At 38.5% G+C, this 14,260-nt stretch overlaps 1 protein-coding gene across 3 annotated transcripts in view; it reads right to left on the minus strand.

The window, feature by feature from the left end:
- Positions 1 to 14,260, minus strand: part of SH3RF1 (SH3 domain containing ring finger 1) — an 83,823-nt gene that overhangs the window by 69,016 nt on the left and 547 nt on the right. For 2 of the 3 annotated variants that reach the window (XM_074541247.1, XM_074541248.1), the window contains exon 2: positions 12,821 to 13,309. In XM_074541247.1, coding sequence (XP_074397348.1) covers positions 12,821 to 13,207 — 387 coding nt within the window. In that variant the 5' untranslated portion in view covers positions 13,208 to 13,309. Of the gene's footprint in view, positions 1 to 12,820; positions 13,310 to 13,613; positions 13,719 to 14,260 lie in introns of all 3 variants that reach the window. The other variant, XM_074541249.1, reaches the window with a different exon arrangement.

The raw sequence follows: 14,260 nt of genomic DNA on the forward strand, positions 1-14,260 counted from the left end.
TGAAACACAGAATGTGGAATACTGGAACACTTTGTTTTCCATTTACAATTGGTGAGACTATGCTGTGGTTAATGCATACTGGGCTAAAAGGTTTTTCAAGCTCTAAGACATGCCTGACTACAATGACCAAATTAGTGTGGTTTGATTCAGATAAATTACCTTGAACTTCAAACCTCCTACGTGCAACTGGCTTCAATCTGACAGTATCTAAGTGAAGCAGCACTGAAATCCCTTGTAAGAAGAAGAAAAATTTCATACATTCAGAGATTTCTTCCAGGGACTGTACCTCTGAAGATTGGAAGTCCATATCTTCCATGACTGCAAGTACAAAACTCTCTCTAAAATAATTTTATTTCTTTTTTAAACATTTCTAATATAAGCTCTTACTGTGAACTGAGCAGTACACTACAGACAAAAATATACACCCACCTAGGCAACCACAGCCTACAAACCCCAAGAAAACAGGCACAAACTTCATCCACCTATCTATCTCAGTAACTCATGTAACTCCCAACAACATCAAAAAATAAGGAACTGTGTGGTAGAGCCTAACTGCACACATTTGAAAATCTCTAAAAGGAATAAGGATGCCACATTACATAAAGTTTTACTCAGAGAATATTTTAAATATGGCACTTTTTACATAAAATTCCGATTGCTGCAGGGAAAAAACAGAACAAACACTTCCTGACACGTGAGCTGGTTTAACTCATACCCCCAGTTTCCTTGGCTTCTTTTAGAGCAAACTCAGAAAATTTGAAACCAGTATTATACTTAAAAAAAAAGCCTCTATATCAAACACTATACATGCAATTAGGAATACTCCTTATTTAACTGTTTAAGACATAGTACTTAATATTTTATTTTTAAATTGAAAAACCCACATCACCTGTGTATGGACTGCAGAGGATAATTGGTTTCTCTTCTACACCATTTAAAATAAATTTTTATGTCTTTCATGCTGTTCCATTAAATGGTAGGGTGATAAAAAACAAATACGAAAGCATAAATGATATCACTTCCTGTTGCAAGCAACACAATTCTGAATTGAATATATGAAAAAGTATGATTTCCTGAGAAAAGAGCATAAACTCACAACAGGAGCTGAAGTTTCCTTGACCCTAATGTTTCTTTCTGGGTCCAGAGGTTTCAGTACAAGAAGATAAACATTTATTGAAATTTTAAGCTACCTTGGGAACCCATTTCCAGAAACAGCCCACTGGTTATTCTAGTTCTGCATTGAAAATCCAATTCCCTTATTGGTTAAAGTAAACAAAATCTCCCTTACAGAAACCAATATATTTTGAAACCATAGTTCTGGAAAGATAGTTCTTTTAAAAGTATTACAGAAAGGTGAGCTGCTCCAAGAGATAGAAAACATACTGAAAACATTCCATTGTTTTTCTTGGAGAACGTGTACCATAAAATCCATTTGTCTTATCATCACGACTGAATTCAAAATAATAGAAGGTGACCATGCTCTGTAATGCCAGCATGGCGTTTAAATCCTTATTTTCATTTATTTCTAACTGAAGGAATAGACAAAAGACTTAGAAAATATGGAAGTAAGATGAAAGAAAATGCCATCAAATCAAAACAGTCACAGATTATGTTTATTTTTTCTTCATTCTTTGAGAATCTTTTTGAATTTCCCATCAATTCCTAGGACACTAGCCCCCCTTTTTGTATGTTCTTTTTGAGTTCATTTAATGAAATATAGAATTTGCAGCTTTATTGGTTCTATAAGAACAGTGAGAATACATTATTAGTAGTAAAATAGACATTTTCAGAATCCTGTGAAGGATCTTAAAGTGCTTGAGAGAGATGGCAGAAGTAATCTTCAAAGCTCTGAATGGAAGTTCTTTGACCATTTCGTAACTGTACTAGTCTAAATGTCACATAATATATGACACACTATTACAAAATAAACAATGAAAAATAAAATACACAGTATTGAAATACACACACATATATTGAAGGAAACGAGATGGCATGTGAGTCAACACATTTACATTTCTTTCTCACCTCTTGTCTAGCCAACACCTCCATAGCAACTTTTCTATTTTGGTGCTCTCCAAAACCTTCCTCAAACATCAAGCTACCTCTTCAGCTTGCTCCTGCAGCACTTCCCCCTCACCAAGTCTCTAATTCAATTCCATTGAGCCAAGAGTCATTTGCTTGATCCCATTTCCTCTCTAGTATTTTATCTAATCGGTCTATTGCTATGTTCCAAGCCTACCACCACAGTTTGTTTTCTTTCAGAACCACTGTCCCTCTTCCTTCCTTATTACTTGACCATTTGGGTCTTTATCACCCATTGTACTGAAATTTCTCTGCTTTTCAGCCATCTCCTCCCAGAAGCCTTCTCCCTCTCTTTCAATGAGATAAGTGATTGCTTTCATGCCTCAAGCAGAGATGTGTGTTCAGCTCTTCTGCCACCCTCTCCAGCTCCTGGACTTGCTTTGAATCCTACATCGGAACAAGTTCTCCAGGGAAGTGGTAGAATCACCATTCCTGGAAGTGTTCAAAAAATAAGTAGATGTGGCACTTCATTATATGGTTTAGTGGTCATAGTGATATTCAGTCAAAAGTTTGACTTGATGATCTTGGAGGACTTTTCTAACGTTAACGATTCTATGATCCACTTTCTCTGTTCCTACTCTGGCGCTGTGTGAACACGTCTGGCAGGAATCCTCCTGTTAGGCTGAATTCTTCCACTACATATGGCTCTTTTTAAATTCCTCCAATTCCACTACCTCAGGAGTTATGCCCAGAAAACAGACACAGCTTTAGCTCAGTAGTGTTAGAAGAGTGAAAACTGAACAGAAGCAATATGCAGACTGCAGTGGTGGCCATGGCCACACTATCAACATAATCTTCTTTGTGGTCTTTAAATTCTAGACCCCTGATTGCCTGAAAGATTTGCAAAAATAGCCTGTGAAACAACCATAAGAAGATTTTAATCTGCATATGCACAATAGCAAGGAAACAAAACTGCAATTTTTGTCTACCTTACTCTATATTTAAAATTTAACCTAATTTTATTGGGTTGCAAACCAGGAATTAATGCATTTTTTAAAAAATCCTTTATTCACTCTTCCTCCCCTCAAACAAAATGATAGCCATTTCAACTTTTTCCTCAAGTGGTAAGTACTAGTGGTTATGCATATGCTGAATGGAAATTCAGATCAGCGTTTCTCAACTTTAAAATCTATCTGTCTTCTGCAAGATTATCTATTCATCTGCTTATTGACTATCCCTGCCCTGCTTAGTCCCAAGACCTAAGAGGATTACAGAACCTGGTGGCAAGGCTGAAGGCTTGTTAACTTAATAAGGCTGTGGATTTAAAACTGTGTTAAATTAAACAGGTTTTGAAAATGGCTTAAGTCTGCTAGAGTGGATAAGATTTAAGAGTCTCCTTTCTTTATCTAGCTCCTGAGAAAGACCATGTGAGATAGAAGGGCACTGGCACACATGAACAAGTGAAGGTCCACGAGACATTGATTTTCTTTTAGCAAGCTCTTAGCTTTAGAATAAAAGCTTCTTCACTACTCAGGGGCACTTTACCACAGTGCAGTGAACTCTACTGGATTTGTTTCAAATAAGCTTCTAGAACAGCTATGCCCTATATATGCCAACTCAGATTGTCTTCTGATTATCCTTGACTATTTTCCATTTTAACACTTTTAAAAGTCAGAAGTACTTAATTCTTACCCATTTTTAATACAAATAAAACAAAGACTATAAACTAAAGGGCTAAGATAGCATACCAAAAAAGAATAATTGAAGAGACATGCTTCAAATTATTCAGTATTGATGTTCTGTCACCCCTGTGCAAGTAAGACTACGTTCCTTCTCTTGGGTTCAGCAGCTTGACAGTCTGGAGGAAATGCATACTTTTGTCTTTAATCAGAGCTTTCAAAAGCTTGTCTTGTAGAACTGTGGTTCACACAAGGTAAAACAGTGGTTCAGTTCTTTAAAAAGCTTTCAATGCACATGTATATTTTGAAAGCTTAGATGCTGAAAAGAGAAAGTCAAGAGAGGTAATTTGCAATCTTTCCTTTACAAGAAGAGGAAAGCAGAGTTATCTCATCTTTCGGCAACACTAATGCCATGAAATAAAATCAGTTTTATTTACAAAGAAATGCTAAAGACTGAGGAGCACTTCGGTGTGACGAAATCCAACAGGACACTTGATGCCAGGCTTATCTTCTGAACAGCACTGGCAGCAGTCCTCCACTTCAGAGAGGAGGAGAATGTTATCTGTATTAATATTTAAACACCACTGAAATGCTTACCTTTGATCAAAATGCATTTATGATTAATAGCATACTTCCCAGCTAGAAACTAGAAAATTATACTTTGCACATTTACAGAATATAAAAATGGACTATCTAAAATTTGACTCTGAAAAATCAAGAAAGATAGAAAGAACAGGTAAACACCAGAACAGAGCTTTTAGTTCAATTAAAAACAAAAAAAACCCAAACAGAAATTCACACCATATTCAAAAAATGAGATGTGGAAGCCAAGCATATGAGCAATATTTCAAACAGAATTCCTGTGTGAGAGGGATGGCACACAACAGAATCTTGTCCTCATTTGTAGGAGATCAGACACATCCTTGCAGGTTCTGGCTTTTTAATACTTGAAAATTTAAGTGCTTATGCTGGGGGAAGGAGGGACAGGAGGTAGAGGAGATTAATCTAGAGCAAAATAAGAGGGGAACAAAGACCTAGACAAGACATTACTTAAAATTCTTAAGCGTTTATACTCTTACACTACAAAAACTTAATTTGGACAATAAATCTCATACTGGGCGCCACAAGTGCAAAATGAGATCCACAACCCTAAGCTTCTAAGGGTACAGCAGATTGCTCATACACACACCACAGCTGACTTTGGTGTACCTAGCAGGCTCAGATTCTGAGACACTTTGGGCAACAGTGTCCATAAATGAAACACTGACTTCTGTGTTTCACTCTTCCTTCAACTGGGGAATCCAAATCTGTAGGTTTCCAGGCAACATTGAATGACATTTTAAAGATACATATAGAAGCATCACATGTCTAAAGAATTAAAAATACTGGACTTGATTTCCCTCTTTGGAGTGATTTCCCTTCTCTCCAGAGCATCTTTCTGAGTCCCAACAATGTCCTGACATTTTAGAGGATGCAAATGTGAAAACAGACTTAACCAATTGCCAGTGTGCTGACCAGCTGGGGTTGTGCACCCAAACTGCATGGCAGCTCTGGCAATATCCATGGGAAAGGGATAAGGTGCTCAGTGCAGCAAAGCTCTAGGCTCCCAGCATTCAGCTTGACTGCCAAAGGACAGTTCTATCATCTTCCCCTCCACACCTAAGAGAGATAAGGAGAGCAGAAAGGAGCACTTGGATGCGTGACCATCCCATCTCAGCACCACTTGCTTTCTAAAACTAATCCAGCTCACCTCACAGCAGCAATTCTCAGTCCAAAAACAAAAAACAAACCCAAAAACCTGCTCTCTAAAAAGACTCTGATTTAGTGATGTGAAAAGTAAAGGATTTGATCTAGTTCAACTGACTCAAGAATTCACTGCTGATTTTCCAAGACAAGTTTTTCTGTCTAACACAGAGGGATCTGACAGGAAATGAGGTTTAACAGATGCACACTTTTCCTCTGTCAAGGCAGTAACGAGGTGTATGCATGAACAGGGCTGACCAGTTGATATTTCAGCTTTAATTACTGAGACCCACTCTTGCCCACACAAAAATGAGGATATAGTCAGTGACTTAAAGGAGAAGAAGAAAAAGAAAAAGCAAAAAGAAAGAATAATCCCAGGAGGCTAGGCAATACAGTAATATTAACTTACACTTTATACTCTTCATGTATTTGGCAGATCTTAGTTGAATACACTACAAGGCTGTACATAATTCACATACCTCAAAAGAGAATTTTCTTTCTTATTGTTTATTTTTTGTTCCTTATGTCTGACACAGTCATGGACAAATGGGACACAAGAGGTAAGAAAACTAGATGTTTTCTTTTTCTTGGAAGTGGTACAGTAAAATCAGAGGCAGGAGATTGTTTGAATAAAGGACAACAATGGAGCCAAAGAAAAGACCAAGGAAGGTGTTAAGCGTATCACAGGGAGAAGGCCAAATGCACTGCAAGGGGAAGTTCACCAAAAGAAAGACAAACAACTGATCATAACCAGTTTCCAGTTTTATTATTACAGCTGCAGTTAAAGCTTTCTGTTTTCTGCAGTTCCTATCCATGCACTAAACACTGAAGTTCCATTAAAAACCATTTCACTCAGTTAAAGGAGAGGGGAGAAGGATTTCTAGCTGATGCCATCCCAACCAGCTCTTCATACCATGCATGATGCCTATTAAGCCACCAAATGCATTGCAGAAAGCCAGACACTATGCACAGAGAAACACAGCAACAGCACTGCTGACTGACTTTTCTAACCAGATCCTGGATCACCTACATAAAACAATTTTGTTGGTATTTGATTTTTTTGGTAATATGAGAAAAAAATTCAAGGATTTTTATTCTCTCGATAAAAATGCTTCCCTTCACAAGCCCATTAAAAGTAACAGCTTGAGATTTCCCTTTTTATGCAAAAGTTTAAATTTTCTGAATGATCGAAGCTTTTCGAGCAGAGCAATTCAGTGGCCACATTAAAGTGGAGTAAAAAAAGACACCACTTCATTTCATGTAGGTGGTTTTAAACAAATGGAGGAATATTAAATAATATTTAATACATAAATGGAAGAATATTAAACTGGAAAATGAAGGGAAATAGAGACAGCTCTCTCTTCCACATGAAGACAAAAAATAAAAGCTTGTAAACAAATTAAAAAGGGATTTCAGATTTCAGTATCACATGTAAATAATGTGGACTTCTTTAGTTTATAGATCAGTTTACTTCAAAACCTAATTGTTTTCTGAAAAAGGAGATTACACTAGTTTGACTGCTATTTTATCAAGCAGATTAATGTTAATTGGCAGGTTCAACATAGCTATGCAGGTGCAAAGTATGGAATTAAACATTTCTGCATTATCAACACAATTTACACTGGATATTCTCTTCTTATTCTTTTCAAAACAGACTCAAATCTACACACCAGTGTGCCAGTTAGATCCAGATTTCCCTAGCTGAAGGGTGGACTATGACTTCCACAGATGTTTCAAGTGTCTGGCTTTTCCTCACTGAGGTATTCATGTGACTTCCTATTAAACATCCAAACAAAATTAAATCCTTTTAACAATGTGACACTAAGCATTGCACCGTCTTTGGGACAGGAAATGGATTATGAACAGTTCTCCAGTAATGTGGAAGTCAATGATTTAGAGTTAACAGCAGGATATACTGACCTCAACTGAGACTGTGGAACCATTGTAAAACAACCACGGATACATCCAATATTTTAAAAAAGTCAGTGTCTGCCCTGGAGAGCATAAAGTCTAAATAGTGAGTCACACAAAGAAAGTACTATCAGTCATATCTGCAGATGGGAAACAGAGGCACAAAGAGCTTTGAGTGACTCTGTGCAAGGTCATAAAGGATGTCTGTAGCAAAGCCAGGAACTGAGCCCGGAAGCTCTCAATGCCTTTGGATACAGAGACAGCTCTTCCTTTTGCTTATCCTCCTTCTCTACCTAATTATTTATCTCTGAAAGGGAACACACACACACCAGGACAGTCAGTCTCTTTTCTTTCATATTTATGATCTGCATTAAATTTTCTCTAGTTTCACATAGGTTACAACAGTGTTACACTGTTGTGACTAATTTAAACTGTACAAGAAACTGTAAACATAAAAGCAGAATCTGGTATCTCAGCAAGCATGACATGAAACAAAGCATGCATATATGATTTGCAAAGACTTCACAAAATATTTTCTAATGATCACTCCAGAGCATGAATAGGTGTCTATCTCCGGATTCTCAAATATTACCTGGGAAATTTCCCCCCATTCCTTCTTCTTTCCCCAGATTTATATGCTGACCATGATGCCATACTGTATGGAATAACATTTTGGTTGAGGGGGTCAGATCAAAATCAAGTACCATCAAGTAATGACTCTCCAGCCCATGATTACAAATAACAGTCATGAAGCCAACTGCATTAGGCACTGTTTTTTGCATATTTCTATGACTGCTTTTTCCTTTAAATGGGTATTCTTGACAATCTGATCTATTATGACAATGGGAGCCTCCTCTAAGAGTACTCCTCCAGCAGACTTTTACTGATACAATTCTTTGTATTATTGTATTCCACTAACTCTTGTTCCAACATGATTTAAACATCTGTTCCAATCTACACCTGCTGCTATGCACGGCGATCCCCATATTTATTTACAATAATTTAATGGAGTTATTGATCCATGAATGCACAGTTTTCATCCTATTGTTATCTTCTAGTCTAAAAGGTTTCTTTTGATACTTAAGTTCTGCCAGGATCTCCATAGTCCAGCAAGCACCATCACTACAACAGTAGCAGTTGTTTTGTCTCCTGTCACATTTTTGCAACATGCTCAACAGCCAAATTGTGAGAGGTGCACTCTGAGCTCCCCGCTCCAGGGTGGTTAGGACAAGAGAAAATGGATTGCTTACATCATCCATTGGGTCTGAGAGAAGCCCAACCTGCTTAAATCCACAAAGACCAGAAGGCGGCCCACTCAAACACCACAGCTTTGGGTGGAAAACCTGCTCCATTTATTTTCCCTTCTGCCATTACAACTGTTCAGCAGTTCCCAGGCAAGCCTACTGGATCACAAATGACAACTGCTGCAGCAGTAGAGATACAGGAATTGAAAATTTTAGTATTGCTTTCCTTGTTAAACAACCATGAAAATGGATGCATGGAATTACATGACACAGCAAGAATTTGCAGAAACTCATGAAACAATCTCCTGTGAGTGGGTCCTTCTTTCCTCTTCAGTGTAAAAGAATTTATCACAAACAACTCAGATGCTCAGACACTACTGGCTCTAGCCCCCTTTAACATCTAAAGGAGCATTTTCCAATAGTCTGTAATGATTCTTTTCCCTCATTTCAAGTCGACTTCACCAAGAACGCTATCTCCAGAGTTTCTAGGGACTTTCCAGAATAAAAATAACCAAAAAGGGGAAAGCTTCAGGACTTTCACATTGCACTGTAACATTTCTTGATAAGATTTTCCACTGACATACAGTGGAATATATTCAAGTTGGATGTGTGACCATCCCATCTCAGGACCACTTGCTTACAACATCACACCATCAATTCTTACTCAGCATAAGCATCAACTGCATCGGGAATGCCCAATTTTTGAGCTATTCATGCTTTTCTCTTGTTAATGGAGGTCAATTTTATTCTTCTTTTAGCTCTTCATGCCTACATTTGGTCCACAAAATAGCTGAAAACATTATTACAAAATATTTCCAACAGTGATGAGGTTTCAGACTAGACAACTCTCCTCTAGGTTCTGTGGAAAAGAAACCTCAACTTCAGAAAGTTGGTCTATAAACAAACTAGAAGGAGACTTAGGCAAATACAAATTCCAAGGAAAAGTTAAGCATGGATCATCTTAAATCTGTCCAGGAGAGAACAGCTCTCCAACATCCAGCAACCCACACACACAGCTACATGTAAGACTCCTGCAATAAGCATATCCTTGTAAAACTGCCATAAGGAACTTAGGATAATTCTTGTTTGACATACTCTGTGAAAATGAAAAAATTAATAACATGAGCATAAACATAAAAGGATGGACCCTAACATTTTTGAATGCTCTTTTGAAGGAAACAAAGCTCACATGATCATGCAGTCCCTCAACAGCCCAACTTGCTCCTGATGACCAGCTGCAAGCAGATTTGACAGTAGGCTGGGGCTCTTACAGCTCTTCCAAGCTGTCAACCTACCTGAAAGTTTTCACTTGAAAACAAGTAGGAAAGCATTAAATTTGCATCTTTACCAGAGAGGAAGCTGCAGTATGTATATAACTGTTGTCCCTGGCAAGCTGGCTGCTTGGGACAGAACTGCTGGGCACAGAGCAAACACAAGTTTCCCATCAGGTGCAGTCCGACCAGTACCAGAGAAAGGCACAGGAGGCTTTGTACATCAAAACAGCAGGGGAACAAAATAGGTTAACAACTTGCACAGAGAAATTGCCATTGTTACAGGAGTGAAAGCTTAGAGAGGTTACAGAAAGAAAGAGGTTACTGTAGTGGGGGACATACTAGGCACAAGATTTGTTAATCCCCACCACCCACCCAGCTCCATTAGTTTTAAGACTCAAGGAACCATTTGTTTGTTTATTGCCATGTGTCACCACATACATACAGAGAATGCAATATAGTGTGCAATTACAGGGCTGGCCACTCCACAGTCATTGATACAGTTCAGGAAATCACACTGCAGTACACGCTGTATTAACCTTTTCTGAAAATTATGGCATTCTCTGAAAGGGCATTTATGAGCTTAGTATTACTTCAGGGTATAAGCAGAATGTTTATGACTTGACAGACTTCATCCACATTCACTTCATTTAATATAACAGCAACTTTCATTTACTAGTTCCCCTTCAGCAAAATTAGTTTAGGAAATCTGACTCTGCCACTCATCTAGAAACAGATTTTCCTCTTCAATTCCCAGGGAGGAACTGTATTTGCAAGCATCTTTATGTTAGAGTTAGCAAAACAAACAGGGCATTCATTTCAACACTGTCCATTAAAGTGGCATTTTGCTTTCTGGACTGGTTTTTTTTTCCAAAACCACTTTTCATATAGAAAACAGAAAAGTAGTTCATATCTCCACCTTCTTATCCATCAAAGTTGGTTCATGTTCTTAAAGGTACTGGCTTCCTAGTAAAACAGGCTCTGGACAAAGTGGACAAATGATGACATCATCACCTTTCCCTGTCTCCCAAAGGAAAGAAGGCACAAGAATGCCTATGAAAGTCCAAAACTAAAGATGAAATAAGACTTACTGTAGAACACTAAAAACTATCACTAATATACAATGAGTATCATTTACTGCATGAGGAATGCATATGGTCACAGTTTTAGTGGCACACGGTACAGGATAAGCTGAAGCAACCTTCCATGTGTTATCACTTTCTACTCTGCACAACATCTGGAAATGCAAATGTTGCAAACAGGATATTATAGAACATTAAAAAAAAAAAAAGAGAGAGATAAAATATTCCATATTCAAGTTATTTTGTCTAACAAGGCTTTGACAAACTCTGAAGTGCAGTCTTTCATGCACAGCACCGTACAGGAAAACTTTTTGGAGGAGAAGCAGTCTCTGAAAATAGTTATTTACAGAGGTCAACACAAAAATATATAGACAACTTATAAGGGTTTTTTGTTTTAAGTTGAAGAGCATTTGCAAATGCAAGGTATCATGACAAACACATTAAAGTTCTGGAGAAGACCAGACTGGTTTTGATATTCCTGATGCTTCTTTGTATTACTTTTTAAGAATTCTACGTTCTGGAAAGAAAATTCACCAAAACCACAAAAACAAACCACTAACAGAAAAACCCCACAGATCACCTTCTCACCAATTAATGTATATACAAAACAAAACTCATTAGCAGGAAGTGAGTTGATAATTGTAATTTCCATATTCTAAAGTAAAGAACCCAATGAGATCTCTAGCAAGCAGAGAAAGTAATATCAACTGTATTTTAAATCCTTATGTTAAAGGATAAACTTAAAAGCTGTATCCAAGATCTTTTGGAGAGATTCCAATCATGTCAAGTACATCTGAGGAAAATCAGTGTTAGGCTTCCTTCACTGGGTAAGTAAACTAAATAATTTAGATACCCCTTCAAAATAAAGACTAGTCCTGCCAAAAATAGGTTCAAGTCCTCTTCTTGAAACTCCTTAAGACATTTCATAAAAATATAATAAACTCCACAAGACAGAAACCACCTAAACCATTCAGAAACTCCACTTCACACACAGGAACTCGAACAAACTGGGCAGCAAAATCTTTCAGAGAAGCTGTCTTGCTTAGTCATTAGATAAAACAGAGCAAGGTCTGTCATCTCATAAAATTACATTTCCTGACACAGGCTCTAGAATGAATAATCATAAATGAGGCTACTGAGTGTTGATTATAAGGTATGACAGAGTTTACAGGTTGCATAGCTCTTAGGAAGGAACTAGAGTATATAAAGAAGGCAATGTCTTCCTATCATGGTACATACAACTTACAAATCCCCTAAAAAAATAGTTGAGGAAAAACTAATAAAGAAATTATGAGGACTAAGAGTACAACTTAGCAGATTGCAGAAATTCAAAACTTTCTTTTTGAAGGAAAGAAAGTAAAAATTTAGATACTTAGAAGCCAGTGGCAAAACTTCTCTGCTCATGTTTAACATTTGTTATGTCTAACTTAAAGGAAATTCACTGGTTGTAAGAATCATTTCAGCAAGTGCACCAGCCGAAATGAAATCTCTAGTGTTGCAGTTGACAAACTAAAAACAATACCAACTGTCCTTCACAAGGTCTCTATCCTTAACAATAACTTAACTCAAGGTTTCCACATAAGTTACCTTGCTCTATTTGACTGTCTTTGAATTGGACAGTTAAGGATTTCTTCTTCTTGCCTCAAAAGCTGAGAGTTTCAGTTAGGAAGCATTACTAATATTTATGCAACATTAAACCAACACTGATAGGAACACCAACATGCTTTGCAAGATATCTATACATATTCTCAAAATCACATTGTTTTGCTGTATTAACTATCTGACTGCCCTTATCCCAAAGCAGAGGCCATCAACCATTCTGGAAAAGCCAGGAATGCAACAAAACACTGTCACCACGTGGTACTCACCCTCACAGGAGGGCTCCGTGCTTGCACCCTTTGCTGCTGTCCAGCCTGGGAGCTCTGCAGGTCCTTGGATGCGCAGTTGGCTCCAGCAGCGATGGGGACCCTCAGCGCGTTGGTGCCGGCAGTGCCACCGCCGGCGCTGGGTTTGCGAGGCCTCTGTTTGATGCCATCCAGGAGCCTAACCAGCAAAATATTACTGGGGAGCTCGTCAACACCGCAGTCCACTAAAGTCCGGCACTCGGGACAGCGCAGCTCGCTGCGGGAGCTCACGATGCCCAGCAGGCAGCGCTTACAAAACGTGTGTTGGCAAGGCAAGACTTTTGCAGAAGCATCAAGGCGCTCTAAGCAAACAGGACACTCCAACAGATCCAGCAAAGCTGATTCATCCATTTTCCTTGGATTATTTAACCAAAAAACAAATCTTTGCAGAATTTGTGTGTTTTGAGCACTGCAAGGGTATCATGTTACATCCATTCCTCTTCTGACTGTGCTCTAAAATTTTTTGAGGGAAAACGGCATTAATAAGCTGGAAAAAGTTAGCAAAACCATTTTATATGATGATGTTCATACAAAGAGCAAAACAGGAGATCACTAGACTAATTAAATAAATGAAACACAAATACAGTAATAGCAATCGACATCAATGTATCTATTTATTTAAAATATTTTAACAAATGCTAACAGCTAAGGCTTTTAAATTCAAGTCCCCATAAATTTCAGTCAGAGTGGTTTTATTTACTCAAATTATTCTAGAACAAAGAGCTACCCCCAGTACAGCAGTATTAATAAAGCTTACTTTTCATAGTTCTTAATCCATCAGTCTCTGAACATCTGAGATTAGCTTTCTTTCACAACAAGAAGATGACAAAGGTGACTACAACGGGGTCCAAAACCATACAGCCTACACCAATAGGGCAGAGCAAGGGGAATTACATTTATGCCAACACTAAACCAACAGTGAACTACGTTTCTACCCTTTCTATGAAAACTACTGCAGCACATTACACAGCTCAGCCTTAAAAACAGCCTCCAGCTCGCAGGGTTTTAAGCTCACCGCAAGCACTGACAAGAGGGTTCATTACAGTGCCGCCTTAAAGAAGCGCTTCAAAAACTATCGCGAAGTGATTTACAGCAGGAAGTGCTACTGCCATATCGTTAGGACAACACGAGCGCTGCGTATGCAGCCACAGAGGCAGGGGCGAGCCCCCGGCCAGCTCCAGCCTATGTAGCGACGGGGTGGCAAAGGGAGAGGGAAAAAAAAAAAACCCAAACACCACTAAAGAGCCCCCCTAAAAAAAAAAACAACATTCTGCGAGAAGTCACACCAGGATGCTTCGCGGGCAGAAAAAGGCTCGCTGACCTCGGCAGTGCCCAGCGCCGGGCGAAGTTGAGCGCCTCCCGCCAGCCCCCGCAGCCGCCTGCGGGAGCGGCGCCCCCGGCTCC

Source organism: Zonotrichia albicollis, chromosome 5, assembly GCF_047830755.1.
Source record: "Zonotrichia albicollis isolate bZonAlb1 chromosome 5, bZonAlb1.hap1, whole genome shotgun sequence".
In the NCBI taxonomy this organism is placed as follows: Eukaryota; Metazoa; Chordata; class Aves; order Passeriformes; family Passerellidae; genus Zonotrichia; species Zonotrichia albicollis.